Source organism: Ranitomeya variabilis, chromosome 4 (genome assembly GCF_051348905.1).
Source record: "Ranitomeya variabilis isolate aRanVar5 chromosome 4, aRanVar5.hap1, whole genome shotgun sequence".
Taxonomy (NCBI): domain Eukaryota; kingdom Metazoa; phylum Chordata; class Amphibia; order Anura; family Dendrobatidae; genus Ranitomeya; species Ranitomeya variabilis.
The window spans coordinates 734,425,172-734,445,187 of NC_135235.1; the positions used below are offsets into that span (position 1 = coordinate 734,425,172).

General features: G+C 43.7%; 1 protein-coding gene across 2 annotated transcripts; it reads left to right on the top strand.

Moving 5' to 3' along the window:
• Nucleotides 1–912: 912 nt before the first annotated feature.
• Nucleotides 913–15,570, top strand: LOC143767988 (uncharacterized). 2 transcript variants are annotated; one of them, XM_077256588.1, is made up of 7 exons: nt 913–988; nt 1,921–2,112; nt 2,242–2,418; nt 2,501–2,624; nt 2,708–2,805; nt 8,183–8,273; nt 13,795–15,570. In XM_077256588.1, exons 2-7 carry the CDS (start codon nt 2,041–2,043, stop codon nt 15,234–15,236), a joined length of 2,004 nt encoding a protein of 667 aa, XP_077112703.1. In that variant the 5' UTR covers nt 913–988; nt 1,921–2,040; the 3' UTR covers nt 15,237–15,570. The 2 variants fall into 2 exon arrangements, with proteins under 2 accessions (XP_077112703.1, XP_077112704.1); XM_077256589.1 differs by lacking the exon at nt 913–988 and having other exon boundaries at nt 1,593–2,112.
• The last annotated feature ends 4,446 nt before the right edge of the window (nt 15,571–20,016 follow it).

Consider the following 20,016-nt stretch of genomic DNA (forward strand, 5'->3'; position numbering starts at 1 on the left):
CACACACGGCTCTGCTCCGTACACCTCGTACACACACGGCTCTGCTCCGTACACCTCGTACACACACGGCTCTGCTCCGTACACCTCGTACACACACGGCTCTGCTCCGTACACCTCGTACACACACGGCTCCGCTCCGTACAGCTCATACACACACGGCTCTGCTCCATACACCTCATACACACACGGCTCTGCTCCGTACACCTTGTACACACACGGCTCTGCTCTGTACACCTCGTACACACACGGCTCTGCTCCGTACACCTCATACACACACAACTCCGCTCCGTACACCTCATACACACATGGCTCTGCTCCGTACACCTCATACACACACAGCTCTGCTCCATACACCTCAGACACACACACGGCTCCGCTCTACACACCTCGTACACACACGGCTCTGCTCCGTACACCTCATACACACACGGCTCTGCTCCGTACACCTCATACACATATGGCTCCGCTCCGTACACCTCATACACACATGGCTCTGCTCCATACACCTCATAAACACATGGCTCTGCTCCGTCCACCTCGTGAATACATGGCTCTGCTCCGTCCACCTCATACACACGGCTCTGCTCCGTACACCTCGTACACACACGGCTCCGCTCCGTACACCTCGTACACACACGGCTCCGCTCCGTACACCTCGTACACACATGGCTCCGCTCCGTACACCTCGTACACACACGGCTCTGCTCCGTACACCTCGTACACACACGGCTCCGCTCCGCACACCTCGTACACACACGGCTCTCCTACATCCACACTGTAAACCCCTCCTGACCCCACACATGAACTTCCCCTCATCCAGCACCATGACAACCAGCACAGCAGAGTCCTGCATACACTGAGGCCCCTAATCATGTGACCCCTGACTCCTCCCCTCCTGTGACCTCATCACAGGTCCTGTGCGCACAGAGCAGCCATGTATGTGGTGTGCTGCTCTGCGGGTGGAGGGTCCACACCAGAACTGTAGCAGGTAAAGACCCCAATATCCACAGGTGTCCCTTCTAATTGGGGGGAAACTATCACCTCTAATAATCCTCGGACAGTTCTGACAAACACGGAAAAGTGCCCCTTTATGGAGGTGACAGAAAGTCTGTTTAGTCCCTTTAGCTCCGTAGTATCAGCTCTAATCCAATGGTGAGAGTGATTTACCCTGAAGAGTCACAGATTGTGGGGTTGTTATAGAATGTTATATTTAGGGGGTTTTGTGTTGTCTCCTTATTAGAATCACAATGGTTTTGTTCCTTTTCCACTAATAAATACAAACGACCCAACTATGAAAGACGGGAACCAAAGAAACCTGTATTACTCTCATAGTACGGGGCCCACACAGTATTGTTGGGAAACCTTCATGTAGACGGCCGGTGGGGATGGAGTCAGTGACGGACTCTGGACAGATCTGTTCCTAGAGCCGCAGTAGAAGATGAAGATGTCGTCCTCATCATGAAGTCGTTATTTCTCCTGTCACGTGTAATGAATATCTCCTGCAGTATTACTAATGCCGATTCCAGGGTCGGGAAATGAGACGAGAATTAGCGTTATGGAAGATGAGTCTATGAGGAACGTATTCAGCTGCCGACTCCGAGGAAGAAACTGCTTGTTGTCTGTGGCCGAAATATATAGGTTTTATTAGTAGATGTAAAGAAGAAAACTAAATACTGTAAAATAACAAAAATACCATTGCTGCTTGGGTTCCCGCCAGTCTCTGTATTTTCTGCTCAGACCTAACGAACTTGTGATTCCTACAGCCAATCAGTCGCCAAGACTGTGAGTAACATAGCCAGTGATTGGGAGCATGGAGGAGATGTTTTAGTCAGCAGTTCAACTTATCTTCCAGTCCATACAAGACTATAGAATATACCTACAAGTTCTACCTTCTTATATGTTTCCCCTTATTATCTACAGGAATTTTATGATGTTACATCGGCTCATCTTCTCATTCAGGTCTCTTCAATATCCAATCCGATCCTCTGTGAAGATCTTTTATATAAGATAATTTTCCTGATTTACCAATCAAAGATAGAAATGGACAGAGACAAGATGGCGGAGAGGATATTACACCTCACCCTAGAGATCCTCTCCCGGCTTACTGGAGAGGTGAGAGGTTCTGATGTCGTCACATTACATCATTCTTATCTATGGGAATAACAGATGGACAGAACTGGAGAGGTGAGGACTCTGGAAATGTCTGTAGTGAGATTTATTAATGTGTCTCTCCATAACCAGGATTACACAGTAGTGAAGAAGACCTCTGTTGAGCGCTGTCAGAACCCTGTGTCTGAGGGATTGGGAAGACCCCTGAGCCCAGTCACGGGGCCTCCACCTCACCTGATACATGAGGACATCAATGACCAGAAGATCCTAGAACTCACCTACAAGATGATTGAGCTGCTGACTGGAGAGGTGACACTGCTGGGAATGCTGGGACATTATACAGTAACGCTATGAAGGGATCGGGGGATGACGGTTTCATTGTATGTGTCAGGTTCCTATAAGATGTCAGGATGTCGCCGTCTATTTCTCCATGGAGGAGTGGGAGTATTTAGAAGGACACAAAGATATGTACAAGGACGTCATGATGGAGGTTCCTCAGTCCTTCACATCATCAGGTAATAGACAGGACTAAATACACACAGCCTATAATTATCTGTATGTAAAGAATGAATTCAGTCCCTGTATGTGTTTCCTCCAGATCTATCCAGTAAGAGGACAACGCCAGAGAGATGTCCCCGTCCTCTTCTTCCACAGGACTGTAAACAAGGAGATCCCAATGTTCCTCAGGATCATCAGGTAGATGGAGAGAAGGTGTCATGAGATCTCCCCTATTATGTGTAGACAACTGTGAAGGTTTTGTGCTCAGTCTTGTTTTATCCACCAGTATTATATGTTTTTTTTATTATCGCCACAACAGCACCCACTGAGAGAGGGGATCCGCCCCCAGGATCAGGAAACCTACAGATAAAAAGGGGTGGTCCCCCTCGCCTCCTATATTGGTTTCCTGTTCCTGCGGGAACCTGCAGGGGAAAGGTTACCTGGGCCTGTGCCTGCCGCCTGTGCCTGCCGCCTGTGCTATGTTGGGGGAATGGCAGGAGCTGCGGCACCAGAAGCAGCGTCAGGAGAGCCCTGCCTGTCCGACTCCCCCCTCGTCTGATGGTGGATGATGTGAGGCCAGGATCCGGGAGAGGCTGTCCTGGCTCACGCGGTGCAGTAGGACCAGACCGGCACTCATCTTGTGGAGCGGGATGCGTGCATCGGCCGACCTGCTCCTCCATCAGTCTGTGCTTCCAAGTTTCGGCCCACGTATGCGTACTGCCCATTCAGAATTCCTGAACTAAAATTGCTTGGGTTCACTTCCTGGGGTCAGGGGAGGCTTGTTATGGAGATGGACGGGCTGTAAGTATAAGATCTGGCGGCCTCCTGCTGCCGATGTGTCCCAAAGATGTCCTCTCCAGGAGAATCTGAGGGGCACCACAGGTGGTGGAAGTGCAGCTGCGCAGCAATCCCAAGAGCAGCAGTGGGCGCTCCAGAGATGGTGACTCCACTGACAAAAGGGTACAGAGTAAGGGAGGTGAACCTTCTAGAACTCGTGCTCTGCCTCCGCTTCCAGAACCGGTACCACATCACAGCTTCACTGGGTGAGTGTTACATGACTCTGCCTACTAAGCTGATTCACCTTCTTTCTGTGTACCTCCCTTTCAGGCTAAGAAAACTAAAAAAGCCAAGCACAGAGAATGTGCCTTGTGCTCACAACCCCTTTCTGACCTCTATCTTAAAAGACTGTGTCAGAGTTGTATCAGCCAGACTTTAGAGGAGGAGTCCTCGGGTAGATCCGCTGATATACGATTAATGATAAGAGAGGAACTTCAGTCCTTAGGAAACATATGTCCAAAGCTAGGAGTGTTACCCCTGTCTCCAGTTCTGCTTCCGGTAGTTACCAGGCTGGATCCTTTGGTGCTTCTGAATCATCATCATCTGGTGAAGAAGGGCTATCTTGTTTTCCCATAGAGAGTATGGATAACCTGGTGAAATCAGTTAGAAATACAATGGGACTTTCTGAGGCGAAAGAGGCTAGATCTACGCAGGAAATTATGTTTGCACGTCTCTCGTAGAAAAAGAGACATGCCTTCCCAGTTTTTGGTGCAGTGAAGGATTTGGTCAGAAAGGAATGGAGCAAGCAGGGGCAGCACGAGGGTTCCTCTCTTCATCTTCCAGGAGGATGTATCCCTTTGTCCCTTTGAAGTTGATGACCTGACAGCTTGGTCCAAGGTGGACTCTGCAGTGGCCTCGACTTCTAGGCATTCTGTCCTGTCTGTAGAAGATTCTGGGGTCCTATCTGACTCTCTCTAGACTGCAAAGCAGAGACATTACTTAAAAGATCATGGGAGTCCGGCACCAGAGCCTTTAGACCGGCTATATCCCGCACATGTACAGCAAGGTCAGTGCTTGTTTGGGTGGACCAGTTGGAGGAACAGATCAAGAATGAATTGTCTAGAGAGGCTTTTTACCTCTATTCCTTTGATCAGGGGATTTACAGCATATCTAGCTGATGCTTCTGTGGAATCCCTACGCCTGGCGGCAATGTCAGCTGGTCTTGTTAATTTTGCTTGTCGTGCCCTATGGCTGAAGGGCTGGAAGGGGGATGTGCAATCAAAGTCTAAATTGTGCGCAATTCCATTCCAGGGTGAGTTTCTGTTTGGCAGCATGCTCGATGATATTCTCACCAAGGCAGGAGAGAGAAAGAAGGGGTTCCCTAACCATTCTGTTCTGTCCTACAGGAGGGCCTTCAGAAAGGGACCATTCGGTAGGAGGAGGCCTTATGAAAACCGAGACCAAGGAGACCAAACAAAAAGGTGCCCTTTTTAGCGGATCTTCTTCCAAGAAGAGTAATAAATTCCATTGACCCTGACCCTCCTGTGGCCAGCAGGTTAAAATTCTTTTGCCACAGATGGCGGGAGATCACTTCTAATCCCTGGACCCTGGGCTTAGTAACATCAGGGTTGAAACTAGAGTTTCTTTGTATCCCCCCGGATTCCTTTGTCATGACCTCTCTTAGGGTGCATGTCCACTGTCTGGATTTACGGCGCTTTGGACGGAGCGGAAAACCCTCTCCACCCAAAGTGCTGCCCCCTTCTGAACGCGCGGTGATTCCGGATGTGTTCATTGCACACATCCGGAATCTCCGCACCCTATGCATAGGGCCCTGTGATTTACCTTGCAGCGATGGAGCATCGCCGAAAGGTAAACAGACATGCTGCGTTCTAAAAAGACGCGCCGCATGTCCGTAAACGCTGGGCTGCCGGGTGCGTGTTCGCACGCATAGTGGAGGCAGGATTTCTTAAAATCCCCTCCACTATGCTGTAACATCTGGATGCTGCCGGTTGAATGCTGTTGTTGTATGCAGCATTCAATCCGCAGCTAATCCGGATGTAAACCGACCCGTGGACACATACCCTTAGATCTCCAGCACAACAGGAGGCTCTTGAGTTGGAGGTTTTATGTCTATTATGGGTAGTGAAACCGTCCAGGATAGTTACTACGGATGCTAGTCCTGATGGATAGGGAGCTCATATGGACGATAACCTGGCCCAGGGGCAGCGGTCCATAGAGGAGGCTGATGACTCCTCAAATCTAAAGGAATAAAAGGCAGTCAGTCATGCTCTACATCACTTTCTCCCACAGCTGCGGGGGTCTCATGTGAGAGTTTTGTTGGACAATACCATGTCAGTTGCATATGTAAATTGGCCAGGCAGAACTCGATCAAAAGTGCTGATGTCTACTGCGTTGGAGATTCTCCAACTGGCTGAAACCCATCTCTTGACCCTCTCAGCGATTCACATCAAATGAGTGGAAAATTTCAAAGCGGACTCCATCAGTCGCCATACGTTATATCAGAGAGAATGGGGTCTCAGTCACCAAGTATTTAGGAAATTAGTGGACTTTTGGGGGCTTCCGGAAATAGACTTGTATGCTACCAGGGCCAACAGAAAGGTCCAAAGGTTTGCCTCCCTGGACAGGGCAGATCTACCAGAGATGGTCGACTCCCTCCAGTTCCCTTGGCGGTTTAGTCTGGCCTATGCCTTTCCCCCAATGATGGTGCTTCCACCAGTCATCAGGGACGAGAGGGCAAGGGTAATTCTCATCGCTCCTTTCTGGCCCAAGAGACCATGGTTTTCATGGCTCAGGGCCATGTTAATATCCGACCCCTGGATCCTCCCATCAGATCCAGGCCTGATCTCTCCGGGTCCATTCCCTCATGCTTGGGTGAGGGGTCTCTGCTTGACAGCGTGGAACATGAGAGGCAGATGTTGAAACTAAGGGGGTTTTCTGACAACCTTATTAGTGCCAGTCTGCAGAGTAGGAAAGAATCCACGACGAAGATATACAGTAGTGTGGAGGAAGTTCCTTAATTTTCATACTGGGCCCTTCTCTAGTGAGGTTCCAATTTCTGCAATTCTCGAGTTTATGCAGAAGGGTCGTGAGCTGGGTCTTTCATTTAACACATTAAAGGTTCAGCTATCCGCTTTGGGAGCCCTATTTAGTCGTAATATTGAGGGAGATAGATGGTTTGTACTGTTTATTTTAGCGTGTGAGCGTAGTGACCCTGTACACATTGCTCGCTTGCCTCCCTGGGACCTGAACCTGGTCCTTGATGTCCTGACAGGTCCTCCTTTTAGACCTTTTAGAGTCTGTCGCATTAAAGTACATATCAATAAAGACTGCTCTGTTAGTTACTTTAACATCAGCTAGAAGTGTTAGTGACATACAGGCTCTATCTATCGACCCTCCTTTCCTGTTAGTATTTCCTGATAGGATACTGCTGAAGCCAGATCCTTTCTACCTCCCTAAGGTGGCTGCCAGGTTTCATAGAAGTCAGGGGATTTTCCTTCCCTCCTTTTTTGATAACCCTTCTACTGCTGAGGAAGAGAGATTCCACACCTTTTTTTTAAAAATCAGATACATTTTTATTTAACCAAATTCAAGGTACAAAGAAATAAAACAAAAATCGCAATGAGTACACCATTAGCAATGGTCATTAGTTTCAGAAATTTCCTCCCTCCCTTCCCCTTCCCTTCCCCCTCTCCCCATTACATACAAGAGCAGCGAATAATGCATGGTATAACCTAAAAGGGCACCAGTCCCTGCACGTCCTGCATCTGAACCATGTACTGTATTCCCAGTCTCATCCAATTTTTAAATTCTCCCATTTTAACAAATTCCGGTAGAGTCTCGTTTTGCCATATCGGGGAAAAATTTGTCAAGAGCTCCAAACCCCTAATCTTTTTAATTGCCTCCCAGACATTATGTATCAGTGCTAAAGTAGGATACACATGGACCAAGAGATTCCACACCTTATATGTGAGGAGAGCGGTCCTACATTATATAGACAGAACTCATCCCTGGAGGCAGAGTAGAGCTCTGTTTGTGTCCTTTCAGGGCCACAGGAAGGGTTTTGGAGTCACGAGGATCACTTTATCACATTGGATCAGAGATACAATCTGTCTGGCCTACTCAGCAAAGGGTGAAGGTCCTCCGGATGGAATAAGGGCACATTCGTCATTGGCTATGACATCCTCCTGGGCTGAGAAGGTGGACGTCTCGATTGATCTGATATGTAATGCTGCAACATGGTCTTCACCATCTAGCTTTTACAGCCACTATAGACTCGATTTGTCATCATCTTCTGACTTGGTTTTCAGGAGATCTGTTCTCAATACGGGGGTCCCTTCCAGATGATGGTTCTCTGAAAATCTCTCAGTGGGTGCTGTCATGGCGAGAATAAAAAAACGTATTACTTACCGGTAATTATATTTTATGGAGTCCACGACAGCACCCACTCACTTCCTTCCTTTAGTAGCACATACTAGAGATGTGTATGTAATTCACTCCGGGTGATGGTAGTATATACTGAGGTATATGTTTAGACATACTGAGTAGTTTTTATGAAGATGTTCTAATGTTTTCTTGGCGGTTCCTCTTGTACTTTTTCCTGTTCCTGGGGGCGGATACCCTCTCTCAGTGGGTGCTGTCGTGGACTCCATAAAATACAATTACCGGTAAGTAATCCGGTTTATATTTGTGTAATGAGAACGGTGGAGATGGCAGGATTAGAGCTGATCATAGATGTGACTTCTCCATCTGTCTGTGACTTTTACAATATTTGTTTCAGGGTGAAGATCTGACCCATATTAATACTACAGAGACATATGTGAAGAATGATGAGCGGTGTAAAGAGGAGATTCCTTCATATGACTTCCCAGGTGAGTAGTAACCACTAAATGCAGAGAAGTCACAGATTCTTCTCAGTCCCCGGCTGTGGCTGCTTTATCAGTGGTGTAGTCCGGCCGTATCACAATCGTGTGATCACCATTTTTCCTCTAGACCACAACATTCTCCTCCACCCAAACTCTTCAAATGACTTTGGGCATTAAAAGCCCTTTTCTATAGAACATAGAGCCTGGAGGACCAACCTATACCCTGAAATTAGGAGACACTGACCGTAACCTGCTCAGATCTGTAAACTCCAAAGCCAAATGACAGCATATGTAGAATGTGCTGACAAGTTAGAAAAACTTGAAGAAAAATATAATGATGGGCCTGTAAGGGAAAGCGGAGCTTAATGATGCTGTTGGCTTCCTAGAACCCTGATATTGGATGGATCAACCTTCTCTTCCTTCTGTGCTGCTGAATGTGCTCATATGGTCCCTACAAGACCAGGTCCAGTCTTTCTGGTCAAACTTCACTTTTATGATCAACAACATTGAATGTGCAGTGAGGCCAAGGGTGAATCTCTGTACTGTAACAACAGAGTTTCCCTTTATACTGAATTTTCAATTTCTTTTAAAACTGAATAACTTCAAAGAGGATTGTGATAAACTACATAAAAAGCATTACCCCTGTGCCATGATATATCTCTGAGCTGTGCGTGGCTGACGGCTGTAATATACATTTATTCACCCCTGCTGGAGATGTGTTGGCTCGAGCCCTGGTTTCATGGATTCACTCCACATCATAAATTACATTATGTTTTCAATCCTAAGGAATTCAGATTACTGCACAATCTCTCCTGAAATGGGGGCACTAATACTTTCTCTACTCTTCTGAACAGGACTCACAATGGCTCCAGTGGTCCACCTTAAATGAGTGCAACTCTGGTTTAGTGTTTGAGCACTCCCCTAGTTTTCTATTCTATGTCTTTTTTTACCTGTTCATCTGTATGATAGTTTGATTGTGGTGGGATCGCCCTACCTCAGTTATCTGAGTCTGTAACTCCTTGTTAGTCCCTCAGTTATCTGAGTCTGTAACTCCTTGTTAGTCCTTAGCCCCTTTCCTGCATCGGTTGTAAATGTACGCCGATGTCGGACACCTTCCCTTTGATGTGGGCTCCGGCGGTGAGCGCACATCTTTCCAGGCACATGTCCGCTGTTTTGAACAGCTGACATGTGCAAGGAACAGCCGCGGGTGGATTCGCGATCCACCCTCAGCTATTAACCCGTTAAATGCTGCTGCCAAACGCCGACAGCAGCATTTAACATGCGCTTCTGGCAATCACGCCAGAACTCTGCCCATCGGTGACCCCATCACGTGATGACAGGTCACCAATGGGTTGGCATGACAACCAGAGGTCTCCTGTATTCCTCTATGGTTGTCACTGGTGGGTGCTCATATCAAGTGAGTAATTCTGCTACATCCAGGTGATCTGATCATCGCTTGTATGTAGCTGAGCCGATTGGGTTATGGCAGCTTCTAGTCTTCAATGGAGGCTATTGAAGCTTTCCAAAAGTAAAAAAAGTTTTTAAAAATATAAAAAAAATATAAAAGTTCAAATCACCCCCCGTTTGCCCTAATTAAAATAAAATAATAAAAAATCAAACATACACATATTTGATATCGCAACGTTCAGAATCACCCGATATATCAATATTAAAAAAGAATTAACCTGATCGCTAAACAGCGTAGCCAGAAAAAAAGTAAAAACGCCAGAAATACGTTTTTTTGCTCACCACGACATTGCATTAAAATGCAATAACTGGCGATCAAAAGATCGTATCTGCACCAAAATGGTATAATTAAAAACGTCAGCTCAGTGTGCAAAAAATCAGCTTTTACCCAACCCATGATCACGAAAAATGGAGAATCTACGGGTATCGGAAATTGGCGCAATTTATTTTTTTTTAGCAAAGTTTGGCATTTTTTTTCTCTACTTAGATAAAAAAGAACCTAGACATGTTTGGTGTCTATGAATTTATAATAACCTGGAGAATCATAATGGCAGGTCAGTTTTAGTATTTAATGAACATAGTAAAAAATCCAAACAATAAACTCTGGGATTGCACTTTTTTGCAATTTCACAGCACGTGGAATTTTGTTTCCGATTTCCAGTATATGATATGTTAAAATTAAGCTCTCACTCAAAAATACAACTAAACCCACAAAAAAACAAGCCCTCACATGGCAATATTTATGAAAAAAAATAGTTATGGCTCTGGGAAGAAGGCGAGCAAAAAAATTAAAATGCAAAACCAAAAATACCGCTGGTCGTTAAGGGGTTTAAAAAGGTCTCCATTCCCTTTTCCCTTATCACACGTCAGATCTGCACTATTATGCTGTATGCACACAATGCGTTTTCTCGGCTTTTTTTACGTGTGTAAATGCTCCAAAAACGCAATGGAATACTAAAGCAAGGGAATTCAATGACAATCCTGAAGTGTTGTGCACATTATCAGTAAATTTCCGTCCGTATTTGCAGCGTTTTATTTTCTGCAGCATGTCAATTCGTTTTGCGTTTCTGCAGCACTTTTGACTCACGGGCTTCAATTGAGTCAGTGAAATCTGCAGCAAAAACGCAGGTGTAAAAAGGTTTGCAGATTTCCTGCCAAAAACGCAGCAAATTGTCAAAGGGAAATGTCGGAAAGAGGAAGAGTGTGTGGGCGGAGAATATATGCGTGTCTCTGTGTGTGGGTGGACAATATGTGCGTGTCTCTGTGTGTGGGTGGAGAATATGTGCGTGTGTGTCTGTGTGTGTGTACTCATGCGACGTGTATACCCAGGCGTCATCTGATGAGACTACTACTACTCCCATCTCGCTACGTCTTTTGACAGGAGGTAATCGCTCCCGCAGTGTATCACTGAGCCGCCATGAGAGTTCACTGGAGTTAATCAGCTGATCTGCTCCGGTGCTCTCACTTAAGGCATCGCTGCGTGGGAAAATTCTCACACAGCGGTAGTGCCGTAAGTGAGAGCATCGGAGCTGATGAACTCCAGTGAAGTTTCACGGCAGCGCAGTGATACACTGCGGGAATAATTACCTCCTGTCACTGTATCACCGGAGGCCGGGTAGAGCAGTCACATCTCCTGATGTGACTGTTCTACATGTGAGATCCCCATGGGACACTCGGTATTAAATGGACTACGGTGGACAGGATAGTATTATATGTTGGTTTATCATTTTTTGATTGTTTGCAGGAGACAAGGGAGTTGGAGATTAGGTGTTCAGTAAGTATGGTAAATTTTGATTCAATAAAGGAGTTTGTGATTATTTCAAATAAAGAAATTTATTCTGGGTGTCTGTGTTTTATACAATATCACTATGGTTAGTAATGGAGAGGTGTCTTATAGATGCCTCTCCATTACTAACCTGTGGGCTTGATGTCACCTGATAATACAAATGTGACATCAACCCCACAACTGTCTACTCCACTTGCCACTGCTACAGGGCAAGTGGGAAGAGCGAGGCTAAGTGCCAGAATTGGCGCATCTATAAGATGCAGCATTTCTGGGGTGGCTGAGAGTTGTTGTTTCTAGCCTGGGGGGATGCCAATATCCATGGCCCCTTCCCAGGCTATTAATATCAGCCCACAGCTGTCTGCCTCGCCTTTGCTGGTTCGTTTTTATAGGGGGTGCCCATGTAATTTTTTTTTCTGGGGTTTCCCTGTAAACTAGCCAGTAAAGGCTAAGTAAACAGCTGTGAGCTGATATTAATACTCGTAGCCTGCGAACCTTTGGCTATTGGCTCCTTGCCAGAATATTAATATCAGCTGTCGGTTTTTCCTCTGCTGGTTATGAAAATTATGCGAGAGCCCATGCAAAATTTTTTTAGATATTTTGAAATATAAACAGATATTACATTTCACGCAATAATTGATAATTGATTTTTTGTTACAGAATATGTAGGTTAATTATGTTACTGCTCCTACATAGGCTGGTGTGTGTGTGTGTCTTTATTTAATATTAATGAGGGTATCTGGCTGAAGAGGTTGAACAAGGAAATGACATCACAACTATTATTTTTTTAATATATCTTTATTTAGCTCTTTAGATTCACAAAAATGCATAAAAACCGCGCGTATTGTAAGATGCGTTTTTCTGCCAAGAGATGCAGAAACCTTGCAGAAATTTCTGCAAGCAAATACGCAACGTTCACACACAACCTTATAAATAGTGCTATTTAAAATTATATTTGAAATTAATGTGATAGCAATATGAACTATCATAAAGGCCAATATTTTCTAAGAGCCACTGAGTTCCATACTCGAATTACCCCGAAGAGGTTTTGCCATTAGATCCTCATTTTTTTTTATACTTCAAAAGACTGTTCAGCTTGATTATTTTAGTAGGTGTGTTATATAGTCGCAGTTTTACCCATCATCCTTTAACTTCTTTAACCCCTTTACATATGGACTTACACACAGACCCCTAGGCTTGGGCCTCATTGATACTTGCTTTTCAGTAGTATAAGATGGCAAGAAGAATAGTCAGGTAGTCTGGCTACAACCGTAAGTGAAGAAAAAATACAAAATCAAAAGAAACAAGAGTAGTCAGTAAACAGGCCGGGATCACAACAGGAAACAAATACACAAGCTGGGAGCTGAGTACAGAAGACTGGACCAGAGGAGAACAAGCCTGTATCTCGCAGCTTTCGGCAATATGCTTCAATCTTTAGTAGAGCGCGGTGCTTTCCAGTTGGCCTAAGTAGGGTGCAGATTACTCTAGCTGGCTAGCTGGACACCGTGGTAGCCCTGCTGGAATGGATGGTATCACAGGTTGCAGGCACCTTAAACTTGGTGGCTCAAGGGAGAAAGGCTGCACCGCCAAAACGCGCGTCGGGAAGGACGCCCACAGTCATACCTCCGGCCCCACTGGTAATTATAATAGCCTTTGTGGCTATGGCTTTATTCAGTATATGAAGGGTGCCGTGATTTTTCTTTTTCTATGGCCATATGGGGTAAATGTGCAATAACTGCAAAGTTATCTTATTATAGTCCATACCTGTATAGCCCTTTGTGATATATAATTGGTTTCTGTGGGTTGTCTGACTCTGACATGTGTGAGAGGGTACATCTTCCTCTCTCCTTCTCCCTCTCCCTTTTCCTCTGTACCTGGTCACCTTAATAAAATGATTAATTTAATTATCATTGATTATATTGGAATTTCTTGTCGTTGTTTTTTCTTTGTTGCCCAAGCCACTAATAATGTAGAAACTTCTGTTTTTCCATTGACAGATGATGGACCTGAGTGGGGACTTGTTTTTTGTATCTACATAACATTGTTTGGTTGCTTTTTATTCCATATTTGGGAGGCACAATGAACAAACAGTTGAACACCACGCTCCACTGGTTCATGCGATGAGGTTTTCTGTTAGACTGTGAACTGTCATTTTGTTGGTGAATAATTAAAATATTTTACATAAGTTGCCATTTTTAATTATAGTTTAAGTAGAAATATTAAAAAAATAAATTTGAGGATATTTCATTGAAAAATAATATTTGGTTTTATTCTTAGATTACTGTACCAGGAGATCAGAGGGACAGCTGACATCTTCAATTTTTAAATCAGATGATCTTGAGATCACACAGGATACATTTGAACTGAATGTTATTATGCCAGATGTACCATCATCCATTCACAGCAAAGATCTGTCATCTGATCTTTTGAAACAGGTCCTGTCTTCTGATTCATTACCAACTACTAAGGAAATTCGAAGTCACAAAATAAGCATTCAAAAACGAACTGTTCCTAAATCAAAGAAGCCTTTTTCATCTTCCGAATATGGAAATAGCTTTCCCCTTGAAAAGTCTTTTCTTAAACATCAAACAATTCACACAGCAGAGAACAGATTTTCTTGTTCAAAATGTGGGAAATGTTTTAATCAAAAATCAGATTTTGTTATACACCAAAGAACCCACACAGGGGAGAAGCCTTTTTCCTGTTCAGAATGTGGGAAATGTTTTAACCAGAAATCTGATTTGCTTAGGCACCAGAGAATTCACACAGGGGAGAAGCCTTTTTCCTGTTCAGAATGTGGGAAATGTTTTAACCAGAAATCTGATTTGCTTAAGCACCAAAGAGCTCACACAGGGGAGAAGCCTTTTTCCTGTTCAGAATGTGGGAAATGTTTTAACCAGAAATCACATCTTGTTATACACCAAAGAACTCACACAGGGGAGAAGCCTTTTTCCTGTTCAGAATGTGGGAAATGTTTTAACCAGAAATCTGATTTGCTTAAGCACCAGAGAATTCACACAGGGGAGAAGCCTTTTTCCTGTTCAGAATGTGGGAAATGTTTTAACCAGAAATCTGATTTGCTTAAGCACCAAAGAGCTCACACAGGGGAGAAGCCTTTTTCCTGTTCAGAATGTGGGAAATGTTTTAACCAGAAATCTAATTTGCTTAAGCATCAGAGAATTCACACAGGGGAGAAGCCTTTTTCCTGTTCAGAATGTGGGAAATGTTTTAACCAGAAATCTGATTTGCTTAAGCACCAAAGAGCTCACACAGGGGAGAAGCCTTTTTCCTGTTCAGAATGTGGGAAATGTTTTAACCAGAAATCTGATTTGCTTAAGCACCAGAGAATTCACACAGGGGAGAAGCCTTTTTCCTGTTCAGAATGTGGGAAATGTTTTAACCATAAATCTGATTTGCTTAAGCACCAGAGAATTCACACAAGGGAGAAGCCTTTTTCATGTTCAGAATGTGGGAAATGTTTTACCCGTAAAGAGCCTCTTGATCACCACCAGAGAATTCACACAGGGGAGAAGCCTTTTTCATGTTCAGAATGTGGGAAATGTTTTACCCGTAAAGAGCATCTTGATCACCACCAGAGAATTCACACAGGGGAGAAGCCTTTTTCATGTTCAGAATGTGGGAAATATTTTAACCGGAAATCGTTTCTTGATAACCACCAGAGAACCCACACAGGGGAGAAGCCTTTTTTATGTTCTTAATGTGGGAAATGTTTTAAACGGAAATAGTATTTTCTTAAAGGAGTTGTCATCATGTTTGGCCTTGTTAAAATAAAAAAAAATCATATTCACCTTTCTTGCCAGTGCTGTTGCAGTGGCATCGTCGCTCGCATTCCTGGGGCTCATATAAGGTTGTTGCATCACACGAGCCCTGTGCCCAATCAGCCCCAGCTTCACTGTCCCCACCCTCAGACGTATTGAACACGAACAAGAAGCCAGTGCTGTAACTTCTCTTTGACTTCCTCTTATTGTTCGATTTGTCTGAAGGTGAGAACAGTGAAAGGGAATGTAATAGACTATTCCGAGGACCGCTGGAAATGAATGCCAAAAATTCTTTATTCAAATAGTGACCAGTCATACGTAACACCAACATTTCAGCAAAAGAGCCTATGTCAAGGTATTTATCTACAAAACAATACCATAGAATAAGAAAATAATCCAGATCAATAAATCAATACATCAACTGGTCAATCAAAAGTCTCAATGTAAAGGGCATACACCAGAAGCGGATTATAGATGCTAAAGAAATAGATGAATATACATCCATAAACACATATATATGTGTGCACATATGTACATCAAGGACCATAATGGTGCATGTTATGAAGAACCTAAAATAACATCATCATCCTGTAACAAAATAAATTAAAGAAGCTGTGAAATAAAAAAATAGTGACAATTACTATACATGAAAAATACCATAACCTATAGTAAATCTAACGTATACAATAAGTGTAAATCAGAGGTCTTATATAGTAAAGGTGAATAATCCCACATGGTCCCACGCGTGCAAACGGTAATCAAATAATTACCTGTATAACAGGAATGGTGGATTTGGGCTGTAGGAAATAGGGTGAAATGAAAAGCGAATAAATATCCCAAACGGATAAAAAGTGAAATAGAAAATCCCCAGAAGAGATAGTATTACCTGATATTAAGGCTATGTGGATATCGGGAAAAGCTGCCGTAGCGGTAAGGTGCGGCGTGTAATGCAGTGTCACCTATTAATGATGTCAGTGAGGCGCCGATGACCAGAAGAAGCGCATGGCGTGTATAATTAGAGCGCAAGCGTAGGAAAGCCAAGTAGCGCATGCGCATTGAGAATTAAGGGACGGAAGAGGGGCAAAGAAAAGAAGCTGTGGAGGTAAAGCTGCGGTATCACAGAGGAAGATTAAACTAAGACTGCTTTCAGAGTCTAAGCTGAAAAAAAAATTACTGAACACATGTAGATATAAAGAAATAAAGAGGAGCCCAAAGCGCAATATGAATAAATGAGTATAATAGTCACTATAATAGACCACTATATAAGGAAATAGTGTACAATAGAGAAGAAAGGTTGTGCATAGATATATCATGTACGGGAAATGTATGTATACATTAATCATAGAGTGAAACTAATAATGTAGAGATATACAGTAAGATAGATAAGAATATTGACAGCCGTATAGGGAACCAACCTGCACCCGAAAATGAAGGACCTCTGAACTCACATCTAAAGAGAAATGGGAAAGAAGAATAAAAAAAATTCATATTAGCATTTTGTAAGATTAATATAACTTAGTACATCTATATTCAATGATTTAGAGAATTAATTCACTTATATATAATTCTATACATACACATATAGGAGAACATACAAATATCAATATATCCATGTCATCGGTGTCAAATTATGAACACTGGAAGGTCAACCGGTATGAATGAATAATATGAAACACATAAGTTGGAGAGGAAAATGCCACATTAAAATGAGGAGGTAGAATCATATGTCAAATTTAATAGAATATCTCATATTCCCTATTTAGGCCATATGGTTCTAGAGTCTGAAGGGTGTGAATCCAATATGCCTCTCTTTTAATTTCAAAATTCTGTTTCCACCTCTTCTAGCCATCGGTATACTCTCAATGATTTGATAGCGTAACTGTGAAATATTGTGATTATGAGAAATGAAATGAGCAGGTATAGGTAACCTCATCCTTTTACAACGGATAGTCGATTTGTGCTGTGATACCGCAGCTTTACCTCCACAGCTTCTTTTCTTTACCCCACTTCTGTCCCTTAATTCTTAATGCGCTACTTGGCTTTCCTACGCTTGCGCTCTAATTACATACACGCCATGCTCTTCTTCCGGTCATCGGCGCCTCACTGACATAAATAGGTGACACTACATTAAACGCCGCACCTTACCGCTTCGGCGGCTTTTCCCGATATCCACATAGCCTTAATATCAGGTAATACTTTATCTCTTCTGGGGATTTTCTATTTCACTTTATATCCGTTTGGGATATTTATTTGCTTTTCATTTCACCCTCTTTCCTACAGCCCAAATCCACCATTCGGCTCTTTTGCCGAAACGTTGGTGTTACGTATGACTGGTCACTATTTAAATATAAAGAATTTTTGGCATTCATTTCCAGCGGTCCTTGGATAAGACTATTATATTACATTACTTTTCTGAGGTCAATTTTGCATTTTGGACTGTGATCCCCTTGATCTGTTTAGTGAAAGGAATGTGTCACCCTAAAAATCTTATATGAGCTGCAGCCACCGGCATCAGGGGCTTATCTACAATCCCCCGATGTATCCTGAAACATAAGAAAAACAGGTTAGATTATACTCACCCAGGGGCTGTCCCGGTTCGGGTCCGATGGGTGTCGCGATCCGGGTCCGGCGCCTCCCATCTTCATGCAATGGCTTCCTCTTCTCTTCCTGCCGCGGCTCCGGCGCAGGCATGCTTGGTCTGCCCTGTTGAGGGCAGAGCAAAGTACTGCAGTGCGCAGGCGCCGGGCCTCTCTGACCTTTCCCGGCACTGCGCACTGCAGTACTTTGCTCTGCCCTCAACAGGGCAGACAAAGCACGCCTATGCCCTAGCCGCGGCAGGAAGGCAAGAAGAGGACGTGATCGTATGAAGATGGGAGGTGCCCGACCTCGATACCCATCGGACCCGAACCGCACAGGGACCGCCCCTGGGTGAGTATAATCTAACCTGATTTTCTTATGTTTCAGGTTACATCGGGGGATTATCTACAGCATTACAGAATGCTGTAGATAAGCCCCTGATGCCGGTAACCTTAGCTCATATACGATTTTTGGGGTGACAGATTCCCTTGAAGCCACCGCTAATTGGATGCAGGGCTCACATGACATGAAAACCTGAGCCCCCGAAATGCAAGTGCTGACACTGCTGGAACCGCGCCAGCATGAGAGGTTTATAGAAGTGTTTATATTTTAAAGGGAACCTGTCACCCCCAAAATGGAAGGTGAGCTAAGCCCACCGGCATCAGGGGCTTATCTACAGCATTCTGGAATGCTGTAGATAAGCATCCAATGTATCCTGAAAGATGAGAAAAAGAGGTTAGATTATACTCAACTGGGCGGGCGGTAAGATCCGATGGGTGTCGCGGTCCGGTCCGGGGCCTCCCATCTTCATAGGATGACGTCCTCTTGTCTTCACGCTGCGGCCCTGGCGCAGGCGTACTTTGTCTGCCCTGTTGAGGGCAGAGCAAAGTACTGCAGTCAACAGAGCAGACAAATTACGCCTGTGCCGGAGCCTCAGCATGAAGACAAGAAGAGGACTTCATCGTAAGAAGATGGGAGGCCCCGGACCGCGAGGCCCATCGGACCGGACAGCAGCGGGACCGCCCCTGGATGAGTATAATGTAACCTCTTTCTCATCTTTCAGGATACATCAGGGGCTTATCTACAGCATTACAGAATGCTGTAGATAAGCCCCTGATGCCTGTGGCGTTAGCTCACCTTCCATTTTGGGGGTGACAGGTTCCCTTTAACAGGACGAAACATGAGGAAATAGAAGTCAAAATCCCACGCAGAGGAGAAGACATTATCATACCTAGAGTGTGAAAAATGAATTACTGGAAAATAGTATTTTGTTGACCATCAAAAATAACTCTATACTATATACTCTATACTAAACTATATACGTTATTGACAAATTGTACAAAAACATATAACAGACAGACGTATAATTGAATGAGAGAGGGACATTACTTTAGAACTTACTATATTTCTTAGACTATAAGACACACTTTTTTACTAGATAATTTTATTAAGAAAATTACACAATAGTTTTTAGAAAGAGACATCAGTAGAACAAAGATATTTTCAATGTTACATGTTATCATTATATGTAATTGTTCTACATAAAATATAATAAAGTTGTCATCTTCTTCCAAGGATTCGATTTTTTTTTTCATTCAAACTGATACAACCCCTCCCCGATAACACTCCAGATAAATCTGTATTCATACCATTATTTTTTTGATGATGTGTATACATTAGAATATCTGCCATTCATTTATCATAATTACTGTAGTTTGCATGTGTACTCGCCCTACTTATATCATTTCACCTGGATTGATGATACTACAAGTGTTCATGAAGCCAGAAATTGCCATGTTATTTCTCAGGAGTAGAGTTGAGCGACTTTTACTTTTTTAGGATCGAGTCGGGTTTCGTGAAACCCGACTTTGTCAAAAGTCGGGTCTGGTGAAATCAGCCGATTATTGCGAATAGTCGGGGATCCGACTGAAACACGAAACCCAATGCAAGTCAATGGGAAAGCAAAGTCGGCAGTGAGTGGAGGACAGGAAAACACCTACAGTGCCCATTTTAATGCCAAAAACATCAATTCTTGTTACTTAAGCTTGTCAATCTTAATTTGCCTTATAATAATAGTTAGGCATTGAAAATTGGGGGTCATTTGGCTAAAGTTGTTGGGGGGGTAGGGCTGGCTCAAGTTTTC